Source organism: Sturnira hondurensis, unplaced genomic scaffold (genome assembly GCF_014824575.4).
Source record: "Sturnira hondurensis isolate 20B ecotype Veracruz unplaced genomic scaffold, ASM1482457v3 Scaffold0007865, whole genome shotgun sequence".
Lineage (NCBI taxonomy): Eukaryota > Metazoa > Chordata > Mammalia > Chiroptera > Phyllostomidae > Sturnira > Sturnira hondurensis.
The window spans coordinates 1533030-1554090 of NW_028080496.1; the positions used below are offsets into that span (position 1 = coordinate 1533030).

The 21061-nt window shown below is 54.1% G+C and overlaps 1 protein-coding gene across 3 annotated transcripts; it reads left to right on the forward strand.

Moving 5' to 3' along the window:
- Positions 1-6401: 6401 nt before the first annotated feature.
- Positions 6402-13671, forward strand: CFAP161 (cilia and flagella associated protein 161). 3 transcript variants are annotated; one of them, XM_037053497.1, is made up of 7 exons: positions 6402-6565; positions 7329-7418; positions 8120-8352; positions 9499-9583; positions 11447-11605; positions 12725-12798; positions 13110-13671. In XM_037053497.1, exons 1-7 carry the CDS (start codon positions 6497-6499, stop codon positions 13303-13305), a joined length of 906 nt encoding a protein of 301 aa, XP_036909392.1. In that variant the 5' UTR covers positions 6402-6496; the 3' UTR covers positions 13306-13671. The 3 variants fall into 3 exon arrangements, with proteins under 3 accessions (XP_036909392.1, XP_036909394.1, XP_036909393.1); XM_037053498.1 differs by lacking the exon at positions 6402-6565 and adding an exon at positions 7075-7128; XM_037053499.1 differs by lacking the exon at positions 7329-7418.
- Positions 13672-21061: the final 7390 nt, after the last annotated feature.

Below are 21061 nucleotides of genomic sequence, written 5' to 3' on the forward strand. Positions count from 1 at the left end.
GTGAGGCAGCGCTGTTCCCAGAGCCCCTGCCTCTGTGTTCTGTCTCGGTGGCCGCAGGTGCAGGCTTTCCCAGATGTCCTCAGGGTCTTGATCAGATTCGAAGAAGCAGGCTCACCCCACCCTAACTGAGGCTACAGCTTAGTGGGGCTCCCAGGAGTCCCCAGAAGGGTGCTCGAAGGAGAGGCTCCGTCACTCAGGGACTGCTGTGGGTGTCCATTTTCTCCAGTTCCTGGAGAGAGCCACAGTGGGGACGCAGGAACCTACAGACTTGGGGTCAGAGTGGCACCAGCTTCGGCTTTCTGGGCAGTGCAGGTCCCCCTCTCGGGGTGAAGATCTCACCCAAGAGAGCGCAGAAATGTACCTCTGTAGATAGCTGACGCCCCGGGTGGCAGTTTTCTTTGTACCGAAGGACCCTTTAGTGCCTTACCGGTGAGTTGGGTGTGGAGGACATGCTTCACCTCCCGGCTTATCACTGGGAGCCTGGTGACCACACGTGACCAGGAGTCCTGGGTTTCCCTCCTGCTCCGACGACGCCAGCTGCCGACCTTAGCCTCTTCCCTTCCCCTGGTTGGGTCTTTGCCTCCCCACTTGTGAGTCTTGCTGCTGCGGTCCATCCGCAGCCCATCTAAGGGTCCTCAGGTGAGAGTAGGCGTCGGCGCTGGGTAACAGGCAACTACACAGCTCAAAGGCAGGTGAAGCACTGTCCCGTTTATTGCAAGTACAATCTGATTTTTTATATTTTCATTTTGGCATAGATTAACATTTACAGGTGTACAGCATGATCAGTTAAGCAGAAAAAATCAATACAAAGGTAACCAGGAAAAGTACGAAAGTTCCCATAGTTTCAGTTATGTTAAACAAAAGTTATTTTGACCAGGAAAACCATTAATCAGACAATCTGAAATAGTTCTGTGTATACAGTTTGAATGTCTTATTGTTTACTAAAGTTCTCAGAAATTGTCATGGGCAACAGGTACGCTTAGACTGAGCAGAGGTTAGGAAATTCATTATAAGCCTTTGTAATATCTATCTTGCTGTCTAAAATGTTTTTTGTATACTGAGGACTCTGACTCCTTGGTAGTTGTTTCTAAGTGCTTAGTTTGTAATAGCTAACCAGCTTCTTCTGTTTTTATGCCTGTCTAATTCTAACTGATATATATTCCTATTCAAGGTAAAGGAAGGGCTGTTACTCTAACAACTCTTTAACAATCAGGGGCTATTTTCTAAAGGGGTTTTTGCTATTCTATGAGGCAGTTCTGTGGGAATACATATTTTTCCCTGAACTGTTCTTTCTTGGGTGACTTTCACAGGAATAAATAAGTAAAGTACGATACCTTAATTCAGCCAGGGTGATATTGCTTAGGACTTGAGCCAACTGTTGTTTTTTCTCTTAGAGTGGTCATTAATTCTAGGAGATTCCAAATTATCAGAAGTGTAAAGGTTAGAATACTAAGAAACAGTAAGAATAAAAGCAACACCATAAATCCACTAATGCCACGTCCGTCCTGCTGGAAAACGCTTCTGTGAAGCCGTCATCTCCAAGTCGTGACTGTGTCAACGGACATGGTTAGAAAATGCTTCTGTGAAGCCTTTGTCCCCAAGCCATGACTGTGTCAGCCGACCTGGTTAGCACTGGACGCAGCATCCCCAAGCCGTGACTGTGTCAGCCGACCTGGTTAGCATCGGATGTGGCATCTTGCAAACAGGAGCCTACTTGGCTGAGCCGTTCCTGGTGTCTGTCTTTTCAGAATGACAGGCAGGAGCATCTACCAAGTGCTTGCTGCAAACTAGGCCCTGTGCCCAGGTGTTGCTCACATCACCGCACTTGCGCATCATAGTAACAACAGGAAGGGTGTATTATTATTATTATTATTTCCTCATTTCACAGATGGAGAAACTAAGCCACAGAGTGGTCATGACATTGACCAAGGGTTGCACGGCTTGCAGGTGTTTAGTTCTTGGATTTGAATGGGGAACATCTGATCCCAGAGCCTGTGTTGTCAATCACAGAGCTAGCCACGGAACGTGGGATTGTTCACCAGTCTCTTGTCATGGCGCCACCCAAACGAAATGCTGTGCATGGTGCCATGGGCCCTGTGGACGCTGTGAAGTGCAAGGCCTCGTTTCTCTGTGTTCTTTCTCCTTCCCCATCTCTCTGTGTTCTAGTGGTGCACTCAGTTTGGCTATCATGCCTACTCGGGTGTCTCCCATGACCTCTCTGTGCTTCTGTGTCCTTGTTTTCGAAATGAAGGGACACGCTGTCTTTTCCCAGCACACTGAAGGAACTGGAAAAGCTGAGGGTTTGGAGAAACGTGTCTTTGTGCTGATACTTTTCTGTGCACATCCACCCGGTATCTTGAGGATTTCCTGGAACCCGTCCATCTTCTCATTCCATTGTACTGTAAAGGTCGGGGTACATTGTCCTGCTTTCAGGCACGTCTGTACTCTCTGCTTTCCTATGGCAGAAGAATGGGAGAAATGGGCCCAAGTGGGTTCACCCTTGTGGCATTTTTAGTCTTCTCCTCAATGTGCAAAATGCTTCTGTTGATAATCTTTCTGAAGCCATAAAGGCCAGAACTTTCTTCTGACCAGAGGATGAGATTAACAGGTCAGTGGTAAACTGGAGCAGTGCCCCGCCCCCCCGCCCGGGTCCCCGGGTGTGGACCAGTGAGAGCTGGCAAGCAAAGCCTTGGGCTGAGAGGCAGTGGCGTTGACTCCAGCCCTGCTTGCCCCCCACACAGAGCCCGTAGCCCTCGGAACCGGCTCCCGCCCTGAAAGCCTCGATTTTCTTTCCTGTGAAACTCCATCAGTGGTTCCCACTGCCCGCTGCAGATGCGTAGGGTCCTCCAGGGGACAGGGTGGGCGTTTGGGGGTTCGCCATTTCTGCCAGCTGTAAGACCACCCACTTTGGTGTATTTTATGGGATTGAGTTCTGTCTTGCTGCTGTTGGAAAAGGGGCTCCCTCACTGGAAGGAGCAGCGATTCAAAGTGATTTCCGGTGATGTACTCCCGAAGTCTGAGTCCCCCAAAGCCTCCCGCTGTCAGAGGTCTGGAGTGCCAGCCGGAAGGCCTGTCTTCCCCAGGAAGCCCCCGTTCTCCCAGTCACCCCGCCCCCGCCACTGGGTGCCAGCTGTCTGATGGGACACTTGCTTTCTTCTTGCTCTCAGGCAGGCCACGGGGCTCTTTCTAGCTCCTGGTGCCAAACCCCATGTGGCATTTTGGGGTTTTGGGGGGTTCTTTGCAGTTTTTATCCATTAAAGTAAATATCTCCTTGGTATAATATCCTCGATATGGAATTTGGAGTTGTCTTATTTTCAGGGCGTCCGATAAGGTGAGGCAGCGCTGTGCCCAGAGCCGCTGCCTCTGTTTACATTGCGGACTACGTTGGGAATGCTTTCGAGTTACCAGGAAAGTCATCCTCACCCCACTCTTGTCAGTGAGGGTACGAGGCTCAGAGGCAGACGCGCTTTCCCCAGCTGAGCAAGAGGACCTCAGTCCCGATTTCTCTGTGCTGCACTCTGATGACTTACCACATTTGTCATCCACTGACGGCTTAAACACTGATTTTCAGCACCCTGAAAGTGACTTGCGTCTAGGGTTAATAGCTCTCATTCATTTCTCTTTCCCAATATCTGAACTTTGTCCCACTTCTCTTTTCTAAAAATGATCTGTCCAAGTATTTCTTTGGCTTTTCCTGCCAGATGTTTCACAAGTAAGTAACAAAAGGCTCCAGTTAAATTTTTCCAAAAGTCTCATGAAATCATGAAAAGAAAAAAAGCAAGTAAGTCTCCCAGTGCATACCCGGTTTATGTGAAACTCATGTCCACGCAGGGAGGGGTCTGTGGCTTGAGCTGAAGATCTGTCTTGCTGAATGAGAGCTTGAGTCAGCTGCTTAGTGACTTGCAACGTAAGAGTGCATTTCTGTTTACATCTTAGCTTGGAGGTCTTCTGAGGAATGTAAATTTAAAATTTTCTATACTTAAAATAACCATTTACATATTTTTAAACATAATTTTCTTCAAAATTTGTAAAATATGCTTTAAAACAACTCCCTAAATGTTTGTTTACAGTTTTGGTATTATCACCTGGATTTGAAATCCACCTGTGCTGTAAGTTGTGAGATCCTTCCCTACATTATTTTGTGTATCAGGAGACTCCTTTAGGGGGCCGGGGGACTCTGGGCGCTCCCGCCTCACCCCTGTGTGGTGGCGTCAGAGGGCCGCGCGCTGCCGGGGAGTAGGCCTCACTCAGCTGATTCAGCTGAGGTCACTGAGCAACAGAAGCCTAAGCAGATGAGCAAACAACAAGTATCGGGGTGAGGTATCCATATACCCAGTCCACATGCTGTTCTTACAGTGTTCAGTATTCAGAAAACAATTTAAGACCGGCCAAGAAACAGGAAAATGTGACCCCTACACAGAGGGAAAGATGGGCTTTGAGAAGGGCCCGACTGTTGAACTCGGCAGACAGATACCTCAGGGCAGTTGTTATAGAACGGGTTCAAAGAAGTCAGGGAAACCACGATTAAAGAATTTAAGGAAGATGCCCTGGCTGGTGTAGCTCAGTGGATTGAGCGCGGGCCTGTGAACCGCACCATCACGGTTTGATTCCCAGTCAGGGCACATGCCTGGGTTGCAGGCCAGTTCCCGGCAGGGGACACACTGGAGGCAGCCATACATTGATATTTCTCTCTCTCTCCTTCCTTTCCCCGCTAAAAATAAAAATAAATAAAATCTTAAAAAAAAAAGAATTTAAGGAAGATGTGGTGACCATGTCTTGGCAAGTGTAGGATATCAAGAACAAAATGATAAAAGAACCCAGGGGAAATTCGGGAGTTGAAAAGTATTCTAACCAAAATGAAAAATTTACTAGGCAGATGGTCTTGGCAGAAGAAGAAATGAGCAAATGGGAAGATAAATCAGTAGAAATCATGCAATTTGAAGACCGGAGGAAAAAAAATGAATACAGCCTTAGAGAAATGAGGACACTATTAAGCATACTAACATACATGTAATAGGAGTCCCAGAATGAGAAGAGGGATGGAGAGGAACAGGAAAGAATGGCAAACCCCAAGATTGATAGAAATAAAACCAGCAGTCTGTACCTCCACGAGGCTCGGCAGAGTCCACAAAGCTAGACACACAGAGACGGTCTCCCAGACCACAGTCAGAATAATGAAAGTCAAGGGCGGAGGACATCTTGAAAGCAGCAAGAGCCTGTGTGAGACACTTAGCAGGCCCCCAAGGCAACCTGGATAAGCTTAAGATCTGAGTTCTTACTAGAGAAGAGGAAGCCAGAAGGCAGGAGGATGGCATATTCAACCTGTTGAAAGAAAAAACTGAGGAAAGTCTTAGTACCCAGTAAAACTGTGTTAAAAATGAAGGTGCAATAAGCAGGTAAGGAAAAAACATGAGAAGGCGATGCTGATAGACCCGCTTTACAAGAAAACCAAAGGAGGTTCTTCAGGTTGGAGGCAGGTAGTCTTAGGATGTGGCGCTGCCCTAACGGAGCTGGCGGACCCATGGGTATGTGAGACCGTTTCCAAACTCCCGCCCTTCAAGCTCAGCTGGAAAGTCCCCCTCCTCCAACAACCCCCCCTCCCCCGTGCACCTCCTGAGTGTCAGTCTCCAACCCGAGGCAGAGTGGGGTCTTTCCTTAAACCCGTGCCCCTTCTCTGACTGCTCGTGGCCGCTCTTCAGCCTTCCTGAAGGACCCGTGTGCTCGGACGAGAAAGGCCCCCTTGTCCTGTCTCCATCCTGTCTGAGTGCACACGCCATGCACTCAGCCAGCGTCACCCCAGCTCCAGGAAACCGTTCTGTGGAAACCGTTTGTTCATTCCTTCTCTTCATGAAATAGCCTTTTAACATGCTGGCTCCTGCACATTCTGGTTTAATCACGAGTTCTTGCACATCCTAGGTTTGTCTTTGTACTTGGAGAGCGGGAGAGGGAGAGAAAATGCTGTTGAGCCTATAAAAATATGAACCACCTCACAAACACGTAAATAGAAATTTGCTAACGTGGTATGTGTGTTTCTTTTGAGGCAGTGAGACTCTGAGTAACCCCCTCCCCCCGCCTCTGTGCCATTTCGAGTTTTACACTGAGCCCGTATTATTCTACTATTAGGGTGAGATTGGTGCTGCTGCAGGTTATAAACAGGCTGCAAACAAGCCGTGGCTTCCTGTTACCGTTCCTCTGAGGCCGTAACAAGAAGGGACACCCTCCTAGTACAGTTCGCATTCAGGGTCTGGAAGAAAAGTAGTTTCACGTTTCTCTCCAGAGAGCAGTTAGGACAACCGGGTCGCCAGGCTCCTGTTCTCCCGCCTGCTAGACAGTTAAACGCCAAGTAGGGCAGGTACGGAGCCATAGCTCCCGGGGTGTGGCCTCCGCAACTCATGTGCTGTCTCTCATTGGCTGACAGGGCCGGTGCCTTGGCCAATCGTAGGGGACCTGGTCGTCATGGCGACGGGGACGCTAACAGCAGCAACCCGGGAAAGGGATGGCGCAGAACTTATATGGTCACGGGGTCCGGATGGGCAACTGGAATGAGGACGTCTACTTGGAAGAGGTGAGGATGTGGCTGGGCGGCGCCCCTGCTGCTCCGGGACCTGCAGGCATTTCCTAAGTGTGGGTGGACTTTGAGCACCCAAGGCCCTTTCCCCCCTTAGCACACCTCGCGTGCCCCTCACTGACTATCCAGGAATCACCTGAGGTCTCACAAACCCAGGCCTCTGCTCTTTTACTCTTTCCTTAGGTTCTTTGGCCTCTCAGACTTGGTACCTTGACCCTCAAGTCCTCCCAACCCCCAGCCTTCCACCTGCGCCTCCCCTTACTCTGGAGCCCCTATGAGTTCTTTTCCCTTTGTTTCCTGGAGACTATAGTCCCAGAGGCTGCAGTCTAGGTGAGGAGGCCGGCTCTAAACAGAAATACCGCCCCCCCTCACGTGTCACACGTGCTGTCCCAAATGTCTCTGTGGTGACCTTGTTCCCAACCTTCCCCTGACTCTGGAGGCCCTGGGCCATTCCTGTAGCAGGCTTGGTGGGGGAGGGTCTTTCAGTGTCAAGCATCAGACCACCTGAGGACCTTAGTGGAGGCCACATGCCTCCAAGTGTTGCCCCTGCCTGGCGCTAGGTGAGTTATTACAGGTGGCTCTTCCTTTTCGTGCCTTTGTCATTTTTCTAAACACTGTGCAAGGAAATAAAAATATTAAAGTAATACCACAGAAATTTTCATCCTTTGCATGATGCTCACACTTCTTTTTCTGTTCTCAGTACCTGTGTTATTTAGGGCTCTTTGTGTTTCACTGGTGTTTTTGTTTTGTTTTTCCCCAGGAGCTCATGAAAGACTTCTTAGAGAAGAGGGATAAGGGGCAGCTTCTCATACAGAGAAGCATAAGACTGAAAGAGAGCCTTCTGAGACCGGTAATTTTAACTCCAAATACCGTTTTCAAAATTCTGTTGAGTCAAGTGTGAGTGTATATTAAACAAGTGAGAATTCTGTAAACGAGTTATTTGGAAAGTACCAGTTTTTCTCTTTAGATTGGAAACCCGCAATGTTCAAAATTCCCAAGGATTTCAGAAACTTCAGAGAAGTTTGCTGTTAATTATGTTAACCTCCATTAAGAAATAATTACATTAGCACAGGCCTGTGAACCAGAGGATCACGGTTCAATTCCCAGTCAGGGCACATTCCTGGGTTGCAGGCCGGTTCCCTGCAGGCCAACTCCCAGCAGGGGATGCACAAAAGGCAACCATACATTAATGTTTCTCTCCCTCTCTCCTTCCCCTCTAAAGATACATAAATAAATAAAATCTTTAAAAAAAAAGAAATAATTACATTAATACATGGGTTAGAAAAAGGAAATGCTCTTCAGTTGACACTGGAGAGAGTTCAGTCAATGTTGAATAAGTGAATGATGGACTCAACCTGTGTGATTTTTCCATCAGTTTCATTGTACTTCTGGGTTATTGGGGGCTTCCATGAGCAGGTTGGTGGCAGGAAAAGGAAGACTGGGGTTCGAGGGAATTGAGCTGGTCTGACTCTGAGGAGGAGAGAGTCCGTCGGAGGCAGCCTGGGCACTGGCCGTTCAGGAACCGCATGGTTTGGATGGTTTCCATTGTAGGTTCAGCTCTCCATATCTAAGGACGGACACATTCACCACGGCGACAGCGTGATGCTTGTGAACCCGGATTATCCTGAGACCGAAGCTGATCTGTCTCTCAGAGGGGACCTGAGCCTGTGTTTGGCCCCCGATGAGATCAGAGCCCACCTGAGTGACACGCCTGAGGTGCCCTGTGGCCTGAGCGTGGCGCCAACCAATATCCCGGTGGGCAGAAACACTTTCGTCATTTTGAGGTAAAGATTTTTAAAATTTTGTCAGAAATGTCTGTTTTCGCTTGTAGCTTACGGACGTCCCGGATTGGAGCTGGGCTGATTGGAGGCGGAAGCCCTGTGAGTGTTCTCGCTTTGTTGGCCTGGGAGTCACAGTCCGGGGGCCTCCACCGGCCCTTTACTGGGAAGATCAGGAAGTTGAAGTTTGTGTTCAGGTCAACACGCTCACGTTCAAGGGCGTCGCATCCAGGGAACTGATCTCATATTCTTTTAGAAGCAAAGTGGGTTTTCCTAATAACACCCCTGAGGGCCTGGAGCCCCTTTGAGGGCTCTCGTCGTTTTTCACGTTGCCATGTTTTCACACCAGAAACGCATTGTGGAATGCAAGGGTGCGTCATAGGGGGGTTACTATGTAAAAATTCATCGTTCATTATAGATGTACTTGGGGAGATTTCGAAAATTACAATTAAAAACACTGCTTTCACTTAGCTACTAAATTGTGATGGCTGTATTTATATCACAGGAATATAGCCAGTCCTCGAAGTTTTTATTTTTTAAAAGAGTTTATTTATTTATTTTTAGAGAGAGGGGAGGAGAGAGAGAGAAACATCAGTGTGTGGTTGCCTCTCACATGCCCCCTACTGGGGACCTGGCCTGCAACCCAGGCCTGTGCCGTGACTGGGTTTCGAACCAGCGACCTTCTGGTTTGTAGGCCAGTGCTCAATCCACTGAACCACACCAGCCAGGGCCCAGCCTCTTTAAATCTTTAATTTAGTCTTATTTTGAATACAGGTAATTTACATGAAAACAACTTCTTTTTCCTGGAGGATTAAGAGAGAGGACTATATTAAATTTTTCCAAAATTCTTACCTCGTTTCTGACACAAGTGCCCCTGACCCAGTTCCTCAGTGTGGGGCAGGGTGCCCTGCTCAGTGCCCTCAAGGCTGACGGTGCGGGGTGTTCCATGTACCAGCTGTGTTGGAAGGCAGGGTGTGGGGTGCTGGCTGGACTTGAAGACCAAAAGAAAGACCTTTGGTTGAGGTAATTCAGATGTGGTACATGAGTGTACTTAACCAGGAAAATCATGAGCAATACTACACATCTGGAGAACAGAGCTGTGGGAGGGTGCTCACCCAGAGAGGTGACATCAGACCTCCTCTTCTCGGACAGTGCAGAGCCAGCCGCCACCGGTGACGTCCTTCGATTTGGGCAGAACTTCCGCCTCGGGATCGTGAGGGGATTTGACGACACCATGGTGAGTCGTCGTGTCGTGTGTTTCCGTGTGAGCCAGCGGTCACCTGCTGAAGTGGACAGAGAACTGCAGGCCTGGGCTCCGTCCTTGCGGCTCTTCACAGGCAGCTGTGGGCCCGTTCCCCCTCCTCACTTGGAAAAATACACCCTTAAGGTGGAGAAGGCCTTATTCTCGATGCAGCTGGCAAAAGGAAAAATGCATACCGCTTTCACCTCTAAATTGAGTGATTAAATTACATGATGATAATCTGACAGCTGTTTAATGTCACCAGTGCTAGGTCGGTCAACGTTTTTTACTTTTTACTGTCAAACTGCCTAAGTTTGCGTAAATCAGCGTAACTCCTCAATCTTTACCTCTGCCTGGGGGGTCAGGGGAGAAACAGAACCAGGGAAATTTGGGCTTGAATTCCGGCTGGGACATGTGCCTAGGGGATGGGACTCTGGTAAGTTGTTAGCCTTTTTGAGTCTCTCTCGTCTGTAAAAGTGGGGTATTGCACCTTACTGCATGCGTGGGTGCTTCGTGTGCGGGAACTCCCTCCTCCAGAAACTCTGATGGAGACGCGGGCATCCCTCTTCTCCTGCTCGAGAGACCGAGGCACAGGAAGGCGGAGGGCCGAGCTCCGCGTCACTCAGTTGCAGAGTGGCAGAGCTGGCACCGTAGTGTTTTTGCTGGGCTACTGCCTGGGTTTATTTACTTCTTTAAATTTTTCATCCTCACCTGAGGATTTTATTGCTTTTAGAAAGAGAGAAGAAGGGAGAGAGAGAAGCATCGATTGGTTACGTCCTGTACGCATCCGGACCGGGGATTTGCACACCCAGACTGGGGATATGGGCCCAGACGGGGGACCAAACCTGAATCCCAGGCACGTGCCCTGACCAGGAATTGAACTGCGACCCTTTGGTTAAGGGACAGTGCTCCAACCAACTGAGCCACACTTGCCGGGGCGACCCACTACTGATTTTAAATGTTATAAGTTAGCAGAGTCACCAGGTGGTCAAAAGAGGGCAGTGAGCCCACATCGTCTTTCTTATCCAGAGATCAGCACTCCACGTTCGGCCCTCTCCTTCAAGGGAGAGGGAGTGGGTTCCAGACACAGGAAAGATGACAAGTGCTACAATGTTAGGTGTCTTTTTTTTCTTTTCGTTTTTTCCTCCTTTCTCCCTTCCTTCTTTTCCCCCTCCCTCCGCCACCTCCTGTCTGCTGTGAATCGCCTGCTCTTTGGTTGGTTACCCCTTTCGGTTTTCATAACATTCCGTCATGTCCGTTGCTGACACATCCTCCCACTTGCTACTTGGCTTTCAAGTTGTAGCTGTTCCTATTTTATTTCTGAGTAAAATCTATGGACGTTTTCCTTTGTAATTCCTTCCATTGCCCAGAGCCTTTCAAGTCTGTGCCAAAGATACAATAAAAAGAAAAACTTGTTTTAACTGCTAGATGTGTAAAATTTAAGTTTTCCTTAAGTTTATTCTTTGGTCCATTTGGGATTGATTTATTTTAAAAAAATTGTATTTACTGATAAAATTTCGTCACTTCACTTCCACAACAAGCTTCATGCAACATTCTTTGTAATAAACAAATGCACGCTGATACAGACCCAGTGCCCTGAGAAAGAGGAGGGAGTGGGGACGGGGCTGAGGACGGAGCAGGAGGTGCGTGCAGCACCCCGGAGGGGACAGCAGTCTCTGGTGCACGGAATCCAGGGCGGGCTTTCTGGGGTGGAGGGGAAGTGGACCTCCTCATACGGTCGTTGAGAACAGGGGTCATGAGGATCGTTTTTGGCACGCTTGCCATCAGCCAGCTGATCGCTTCCTATTTCCCAGATTTTCCAGTAGTGGAGCGTGTTTATCTGCTTGCTGTCCTTTGCAGTTGTATTTATCAAGTGACCACAGAACCCTGCTGAAGTCGTCCAAGAGGTCCTGGCTCCAGGAGGTGTACCTGACAGATGAAGTCTCCTACCTGAACTGCTGGCAGGCGGCCTTCCCCGACCCCCAGCTGCGCCTGGAGCACGAAGGCTTCCCCATCCCGGTGAGCACAGCTGGGGAAGGCAGAGGGGTGCACCGTGCCGTGGGGGGAGGCTCGTGGTGGCTCCAAGACCTCGTGTGCCTGCGTTTTCTCCCTCTCTTTGTCCCTGCGTTTGTGTCTCGAGCTTGGAGGGCACCGTCTTGCCCTGTGGCAGCGTTCTGCACCGATGCTTCTCAACTCTGCCTGCTCTGTGGAATCCTCTACAGAGCTGTGGGAAAACCCCGGGCCCTGGCCCTGAGGACGGGCTGGGGGCTCTGACCTGAGGTCATACGGTTGCTGACGCTGTGTCCTCAGGTTTAAAGACACTGGGGCATCGTGGGCAAGTGAAGGGAGAGTAGGGTGTCCATGTGGGTGAACACGGTGGTCCCACAGGCAGCATCTTTCTGTCTTCGCTGTTGGGTGTCTGAGGACCCTGGGCCCTGCAGGATGGACCGCAGTGCGGGCCTGGTGAGGAGGCAGGGCTGGTGGACCCGGAGCAGTGCCGAGGGCGGGAAGGCATCCTGAGGGCAGAGTTGTTAGAAGTCGGTGGGAGAGTGCGGTTACAAAGGGTTGGCCTGCTTCGGTGGCTGTCCAGGAAGGCCCCACCCCCTGCTCTGAAGCTCCCACCCCCAAGCCCCACCCCGGACCCAGGTCACAAGGCTCTGTCTCACGTGTGGACAGTCCACTCATGGTCCACGGTGATGCACACTTGAGACACTTCCCCTGTTCGGCTGGCCCTCACCCAGCCTCACTGTCTGTGGGATTGCCCTGTGTTTGCGAGAGCGAGGTGGTCAGTGCCTCGCTGTCCTCATGTGTGGAGCTGGGGTGGTGACAATGCGTGCCTGAGTGGGGTGGCGAGCACTGACATTAGGGGTATTCTCACCGCACCTGCACAACCACACCTCTGACCACGTCTCACGGTCCGAGACCGTGTCCAGGTGGGCGGGGTGCCTGTGTGATGTTTCGCCTGCCACGTCTATGGTGGTGCGTCCCCTCCGTCTGTCACGTTTTGCCCCCCGAGTCAGTCCGGGTGTGCGTTTGAGTAAGTTGAGGTGAGTGTGCAGTGCATTCACAGATGCTTGCTTTCGGGAGGTTGGAGGCCTTAACTCATAATGCAGATAACACTCTTCCTTATTTTTAAAGGCAAACAGCAAAATTCTCATCAATCACTGCCACACGAATCGGGGGCTGGCGGCTCACCGGCACCTTTTTTTAAGGTACTGTGTTGCAGGGCACCGTGGGCGCCACCCGGGGGTGGGGGGGGTGAAGCTCAGCAGAGGGGTGCCATCTGAAGTGCGGCAGCACACCAGGCAGCCCTTCCACGAGGGGGCGCTGTGCGTGGGACTTCGCCGGAGACAGAGGTCCAGTCAGAGCCCCTTCCATTACAGAAGTCCCTGCGTCTCGAGTGGTTTTAAGCCACCATGGGCCCCCCTCCCCCGCAGGGTGCCCAATGGGGTGAGGCTTGCGGGCGCACAGGCTGCGTGCAGAGAGCTGCTTCTCCACCTGTGTTCCTCTTCTCCTGCCCCAGGACCTACTTTGGAAAGGAAGCGGAGGTCGCTGCTCACACCCACCTGGACTCGCACAGGGCGGAGAAGCCCAGGAACCACTGGATGCTGGTGACGGGGAGTCCCCGGAAGGACTCGGGCACCGTGTTGGACGAGGGCACACCACCCGCACAGAACACCTGTGCCCTGGAGCAGGCGGCTGGCCCCGGGGCCCAGTGACACACCAGGTGTGGCTTCTCCAGACACCGGTTCTCTCGGTCACGCCTCGTGCTGTATTTAGGGCACAGAGCTCCTTGAACGCTACATTGAAAGAAGGCTGTATGAAGGTTATTGACTTAGTCAGTATTGGGCTGGGGGGTGGGAGGTGGTCTCGGACACGAAAAAGTCAGTCCTGGGAACTGCTCAGAAACAGTATTTGAAAGGGACAGGTGAATTCTCTTGCTGATGACAAAATCCCGAAGACCTCAGCGTCCTGCGTGGGTCCTGTGTAGCAGCGGCGTCCGCAGGCTGTGCGGGGCCAGGGAAGGCCGTGTGTGTGTGTAATAAAGCTCATGGACTGCTCTGAGCGGTGGCCCCACTGTCCCTCAGCACCTAGTGCCGTGTTCCCCTAGACCACCCGTGGATCGCTGCAGGCTGTGGCCTCCCCTCAGAGGTCAGCGCTTCCCCTTGTGACTTTGTCTCTGCCGCCGGCGGAGGAGGGTCAGAACCTGTCCCCAAGCACCAGTCGAGTTACTTGGCAGTCAGCGGTGCACGGCCAAGCCCCATTACTGCTGCCTCCTCTCCCAAACTGGCACAGCAGTGGTGGCCGCCACTTGGTCGGAAGGCTCCCATCTGCTGCTGCTTTGTGGGGGACCTGGGGTGGGGGAGGTGTCCTAACAGGACGGCGAGGCTCCGCCCCACAGGTAAAGCGAGCTCTTGGGGTGGCTCCCGCATACGTACTGGGAGAGGCAGAAAGGACGTCTGTCCGAGGTGGTGCAGATGCACTGTGAACAGATGCAGCCACAAGGCCGCGGGGTGACCTTCTGTGGTGGGGGGTGGGCAGGCGCCAGCCACCAAGCGCTGCGGCAGGTGGGACGGGCCTCCGTGTCTGGCTGGGCGTGGCATTGGCCTGCAGAGGGTCACATTTACTGGTGTGGGATGCAGCCCGGGCACTGGGCGGCTCTGTTGTGCAGCTGGGGCTGGGGGCTGTGGTGTTGGGAGGTTGGGCGGGAGGAGGGGGGTCCCCCCACCAGGAAGGCTTTCTTCAGTGGGTGCTTCCCCGGCTGTAGAGTCTGGTGACGGCCCAAGGCCACACAGCTCTTCCACAGTGGCACTGGGCAGGACAGCCAGCCTTCCAGGTCCTCTTCCAAGCCATGGCGTCCTGGCCTCGGCGTGCTCTTGGCTCCGTGGGTCTAGGCAGCTCACTGTTGGGGGGCTGTTCTGCATATTATGAGATGTCTGCAGTGTCTCTGCCACCCACCCGCCGAGGGCAGTGACACACTTGTGTGTGACAGCCACAGCTTGTCTCTGGGCGGGACTCTGTGTCCCCTGGGGTACCCCTGCTCCAGGCCCCCCAGACCTGTTTGCCATCCCAGAGGGTGTTCGCCCTTCCTGTTTTTATTTTCCCACAGAGTATAGAGTTGGCAGTGTCTCGGAGAGCTGCCAGGTATCCTAACAGTTTGCTTTTCACATTTGGTCTGGGAGTTGGTGCGAACCTAGCAGTTTGGGCAGATGGGCCCCCGAGGACGAGGCGGCTGTGTGGTCCCCCACCCTTGCCGGCGGCACCACCCGAGCAGTGGTCTGCAGCGTGGGGCACACTGTTGGCCCCCAAGATGGGCAGGGGGGAGCTTATGACTGCTACGTGTGCCCTGGCGCTCACCTGTCCAGGGCGTCAGTGTGTGGTCTGCTGCTCAGAGTGTTGCCTTCAGCATGTGTGTTTACTCAGCAGGAGGAGAGTGGTGTTTGTAAATGTAAGTCATACGTAAGACACACGTGTACGTGTGCGTGTGAGTGTGCGTCTGCTGCGTGCGCAGCTGATGCTCCAGACCTGCTGGGAAGGCAGCACAGACCCGCTCATAGATTGGATGATAATTCCGTTAGACACGTTTAGTCGTTAAATGTCATGATTACATTGCATAATAGTTAGACCCACTATTATTAAATATAGTTGTTATTAATGTAACATAATTAGACCCACTGTTAAATATAATTAATGTAATATGAGACATGTTATTAAATATAGTTATTATCAATGTAATATAACTAGATTCATTCTAATTATTAAATAATAATTATCATTATGTGATGATAATTCATAGACCCATTCATAGACTTGATAATCCCCTGTTGGTTGAGTCCAGAGGACATGTGGTCTGAAGAGAGCCTGACGGCGCCCTGGTCGCGTCCCTCAGGGGGAGCCCTGGGTGACTCAGACGGAAGAAGTGTGGCACGTGCGGGGGAAGGTCGTTAGAATGGTGAGGAAAGAGGTTTGAACGCCAGGTGCACCAGGGACAGTCCGTGTGTCCAGTGCCACTGCAGAGCCTGTTCACGTGGAGACAGCGGGGCCTGGTCGTCTTTCTCCGCCCTGAAGGTCACTGCAGCCAGGGAGTGTGAGGGCCCACTCGGCCTCCCTGCTCACTCACTGGGGCGGAGGGGGTCGGGGGGTGGTGAACAGCCCAGGTCAGAGAAGGGGCAGAGCCCAGGCGCTGGAAAGACGGAGGCCGGGCTCGGAGCACGCCCTCTCCAGCCCCCTGGGATGTCAGTGGCTGCCCACAGGACCAGCCAAGACCCTAGGAGAGCGGCCCTAGGGAGAAATATAGTTATTATCAATGTAATATAACTAGATTCATTCTAATTATTAAATAATAATTATCATTATGTGATGATAATTCATAGACCCATTCATAGACTTGATAATCCCCTGTTGGTTGAGTCCAGAGGACGTGTGGTCTGAAGAGAGCCTGACGGCGCCCTGGTCGCGTCCCTCAGGGGGAGCCCTGGGTGACTCAGACGGAAGAAGTGTGGCACGTGCGGGGGAAGGTCGTTAGAATGGTGAGGAAAGAGGTTTGAACGCCAGGTGCACCAGGGACAGTCCGTGTGTCCAGTGCCACTGCAGAGCCTGTTCACGTGGAGACAGCGGGGCCTGGTCGTCTTTCTCCGCCCTGAAGGTCACTGCAGCCAGGGAGTGTGAGGGCCCACTCGGCCTCCCTGCTCACTCACTGGGGCGGAGGGGGTCGGGGGGTGGTGAACAGCCCAGGTCAGAGAAGGGGCAGAGCCCAGGCGCTGGAAAGACGGAGGCCGGACTCGGAGCATGCCCTCTCCAGCCCCCTGGGATGTCAGTGGCTGCCCACAGGACCAGCCAAGACCCTAGGAGAGCGGCCCTAGGGAGTGTGGGGTGGGGTGGGGCGGTGTCCAATCTCCTGAAAGCGCCCAGGTTTCTCTCCCGGGTTTGGCCTTGCATTTCTCAAAGTGGCCACAAGATGTCACTGTTGAAAAATCCTAACTCAACCTTGCCTTCGAGAGGGCCGAAGTGAACATCAGAATACCAGGGTGTTTCCAGTTTCCACTGTTATACTGTAAGAGGTGGAGAGCGGGGAGCCCTGAAAGCGCTGTGGCCAAGGTATCAGTTAACTCTTCCTTATAAAAGGAGGGGTGGTCAGGCGTGTGTAAGAGCTGCTCCGACAGCCTTTGGAGGGGCTCTGCCCAGGGGGTCCCGGTGGGCACGCAGCCCCTCTGGGGCTCTTTACCGACTTTCTGTCTGAAGCCTAAAGCTCGCCCTGGAAACTGTGCTCCGAGCCCAGGCCTGGGGACCCCAAGTGACGGTGGCAGTGTGGCCAAGCGGCTGCTTTCCAGCTTTGCCCAAGCCCTTCTCCTCACCACGCCTCGGTTTCTCTGAAGGGTCACGGGCTTCCTCTCAGAGTCGTCAGTAGGTTTCAGTGGAGTGAGAAACGTACTGGAGAGAGGCACGGGAAACGCACAGGGAGGGGATGTGGGGTCAGTATGGATCTTGGTCCCTCCTCAGCTGTGACCTTGAAGCCACTGCGCCTCACGGAAGCTCCGTTTGCTCCTAAGGTAAAAGAGAGTGGAAATGTGCCCCCTGGGCTAGTGAGTCCATCACGGTGAGGACAGCCCTGTCCTCAGTGCTCCTACCGAGAGTGCTGGCTCTGGCTTCTCCCCAGGTCACAGGCAAAGCCTGGAGGGGGGGTTGCTTCCTGCAGTGATCGAGCCCGCCCTCTGTCCCAGCACAACCACTCTGCTCAGCGCATCTTCGTCCAGGGCGGGGGTGCCTCCTGGGAGTCCCGTCCTCCCTGTGAGAGAATCCTCATGTGTAACCTGGAGGCAGTGTCGTGGTCCTCTGAGTCTGGCAGGAGGGGAAGCGGAGACACGGGAAGGTGGTTTAGCCAATGTCGAAGGCCTCTGTCAGGGAGCCAGGTGGTCTGGGTGCAGGGCCAGGGCATTCGGCGCCCCTCGGTGCTGCCTCCTCTGGGGTGGAGGCCTCCGTGGGTTCCGTGCGTTGCAGCAAACCAGTAAGCTTGGATGTGGAGCCACACTGCAGTGCGTTGTGAGGACAGGCAGGCCTGGGCTCCAACCTGCAGTCCTAGGGCCCTGCCAGGGTCAGGAGACCCAGCCTGCAGAGCGGAGCCAGGTGCAGGGGACACAGGGCATCAGGGGGCCTCTCAGCTTGGGAGGAGCCTGGCCCGGTGGCAGGGAGAGGGACTAGGGGCACAGGCAGCTCCTCTCTGCGGGAGGCAGTCCTGGAGCCTTGACACCATGGGCTGCCTGGGCGCATGGGGAGTCCCGGCCACCCCGCATACCCGTAAGCCCAGAGGGATGGTGCGTGGGGTCATCTCCAGTACTGGCTCTGTTCACGTGTCCAGGCTCTGGAGCCCTGTGCTGAGCTAGATGTGCAGACGTGTGCAGTCTCAGTGGGGACAGTGGGGAGAGCATTCGAGATGCCCCCACATGTCCAGGAGGAGGCCGTGGGCCACGGGTGAGCCAGCCGAGCCCTGCCCTTCCTTTTCCTTTCTGATTGACTCGAATTCCTGCAGCTCTTCCAGGCCTCCCCGGACAGCCAGGCCGGCTGGCTCGGGGCTGTGGACTCTGTCTGGGGACGGACCCACCCGCCCCCCCCCCTTGGGGCACCGACGCCACGTGCAAGTCGCCGTGGGCCTTCTAGAGGGTGCCTCCTAAGGCTGTCCCAGCTGCTGGGCCGGAGCCCCACCCTTCCTGCTTCCCTGCAGCGTCTCCGTGCCCTGTTACTGTTGGCCGAAGATGTGAACGGGGCTGGGTGTGAGCCAAACATCTGCTCCTGTCTTCTGACTGTGCTCCCAAACTGACGGCAGGAAGCAGCACCGCCCTGGGCTGAAGTGCCCGGCCAGCGAGCTGCCGCCACCCCAGGACGCTGCCTCTCGGGGGGTCTGGGAGGGCTGAGGGAGAGGCCTCTTGGGTGTACACCCCCCCCTCTTCCCAGGAGGGGACGGCCTACGGGTCAGGGATGGTTAGCAGAAGGGAGAGGTAGGGCACAGCAGGCGATGGAGAGGGGGGGTGTCAGAGTCCCCTCCTGCCCTGGGGGAGGAGCGAGACCTCAGCTGCTGGCACGGACCAGGGCCTAAGGGCTGCCGGTGTGGTTCCCTGGGACACAGACCCCGAGACAGGGATGAGGCACACTGTCCTGGAGGAGACGGAAGCCTGGAAAAGGCACTTTGTCAAGCAGGTGGCGCTGGGGGCCACTGAGACCCCGTCCCACTGAGGTCCCTGAAAGACAGGGTGAGCCTCGGTTACCCCACTGTGTGTGGGCATGTGGGAGATTTAGCCTCCACCCCCATCAGCACGGACAGAGGGCTGCCACTCCTGGGGCACCGGCTGGCTGGCTGCTCTGCCGTCGCCTGCAGGGGGCCGGTGGGGGGGCCTTCCGTGAGGGCCCTGCTGCTGGCCTGGCCGGGGAGCCCTAGAGGGCCAGGCATGGGAAAAGAAGGCCCCAGGTGAGGCGTGGGTGGGGACGCTGCTCCGCTGGTCAGTCCCACCAGTCAGTCATCTCTGCCTTTCCTGCGCTCTCTCCCACCTTCACCCTCAACTGCCGCGTCCTCATGCTCTGCCCTCTCCGAGCTCTGCCCAGAGCACTGTGACCGCTGAGTGCTGACCATCTGCTCCTTCCTGGGCATACCGTGGGCACTGACGGGGCTGCAGTGGTCTGCGACCTGGACTGTCCTTTGGCCTGGTCAGGATGTCATGGTCCTTCCAGACTGACCCATTTTCTCAGTTCCCAGTGGTGGCGCTGTGGCTGTCCTGGTGCCATCGGGTTGGACCACCTTGTCCCTGAGGCAGGCAAGCTCGGCAGCCAAGCCTGCGGTTGTCTGCTGCCCAGCTCCTCGGACCGACCGAGACTTCCCCGCCACGGGCACGGTGCCAGGACCTTGCCCAGCTGCACTTGGTGTGCCATGGTGGGCTCTCCCTCTGGGTGGCGCAGGCGTCACCTCCTTAAGGCTGTACCTGAGAGCTGAGTCCGGCTGGAACTGGACAAGAGCATCCCCCTCATCCTCCCTAAAGCATCAGGGTCGGTGGACCGCACCCCGTCTCCCTTCTGCCGCCAGCCTCTCCCCCTGTCCACTCTCCGTCGGGATCCGAGGTGTGGGCTCTGATTTCTCTGCCTCTGCGTGACCCCTCTTCGCCCAGGGCCGTGTCTTAGACCACAGTTTTCCTCATAGCCCAGAGCCGTGTTCCCCGTGTTACAGAGTAAAACACTAAGACCTTTAGCACCCAGTCCTGATACTCTGGGGAAGAGTGGGGCAGAGAATCTATTTAGCAATTCTTCTCTCGTGACAAGTCCGGCTCATAAGGCTACTGTGTGGCTGGAGGGCCCGGAGTCCGAGGTGATAGGCCAGAGCTGAGTGACCTGGTCTGCCTTCCTCCCTGCTGGTCCCTGCTCACCCTGCCCCGCCCCCAGGCAGGGCTGGATCCTCAGGCTGCCTAGGAACCGAGTGGAAACAGGAAAGCACATGAATGCATTTAAAAATACTGCTGTCCTATTCGCATGTTACCGTTAGAAGTAGGAGTGGGGGGGGGGGCGGAGGGAGGGAGGGAGGGGTGCCGGGCTGCTTGTGGACCAGGAGGACTCACCCCGTCACGCCCAGGCCAGCCGAAGGGAGGGCCTGTGCGCTCGAGTGGGATCTTGAAAGAGAACCCAGATTTCAAAGCAAAAAGCCAATGGAATTACTAAGCAGCTGCCTGTTGACGTAAATATTTGTAGTTTGCCTCTGGTGGAAAAGTAATGCATACTTAGTGTGGAAAGTGGAGGGAAATGGAATACTGTTCATTTCTGGCGTGTTTCCTACTCACACATTTAACCTCCTGCTTGAGCCCTGACAGACTCCTGTCACACGTCATGACTCGAGCCTGTGAACCACTGAGTTTGGGGGTTCATCGGTGCCCCTAAGGTGCCCTCGCTTATTCCGATCACAGACGATGCTCTGCCACAAAAATTAAAATCCCGTGCACTGACGTGTTGGGCAGGCTCCCGACAGAGCGGAAACCGAGTCCGAGATGGGAGGCGAGTCTTCTGGGCGGCGTGGAACCACACGTGGCTCCCGGGGATGAGGCTGGAGAACAGAGCGTGTTCTGGTTGGCGCGGGCTGGTGGTTACCAGCTGCATTAAACACAGTGTTACAGGGAAGAGGGGAGCTCGGAAGAACGTGGCCGGTGTCCAAGAGTAGCAAGGGCGACCGGGGAAAGGCCAGAAATGGAAGGGGAGAACACTCTGCCTTGAGAGGACAGCATCAGAAATGGGAGGGAGGGAGGCACTGGGGGGCCAGGGGCAGAGTCCAGACCGAGGGTGCGGTGCCCAGCGTGCCACGGCCCGGTTGGAGTCCGGGCACAGTTCAAGGGGGAGCTACGGCCCCGACTCCTGCGGCCACATGTCTGGGTGCTGGAACCTCACCCCTACTGCCGAGGGCTGGCCGGGGCGGGTCACCGGGGTGTTGCGGGAAAGGCGTAGGGGCCC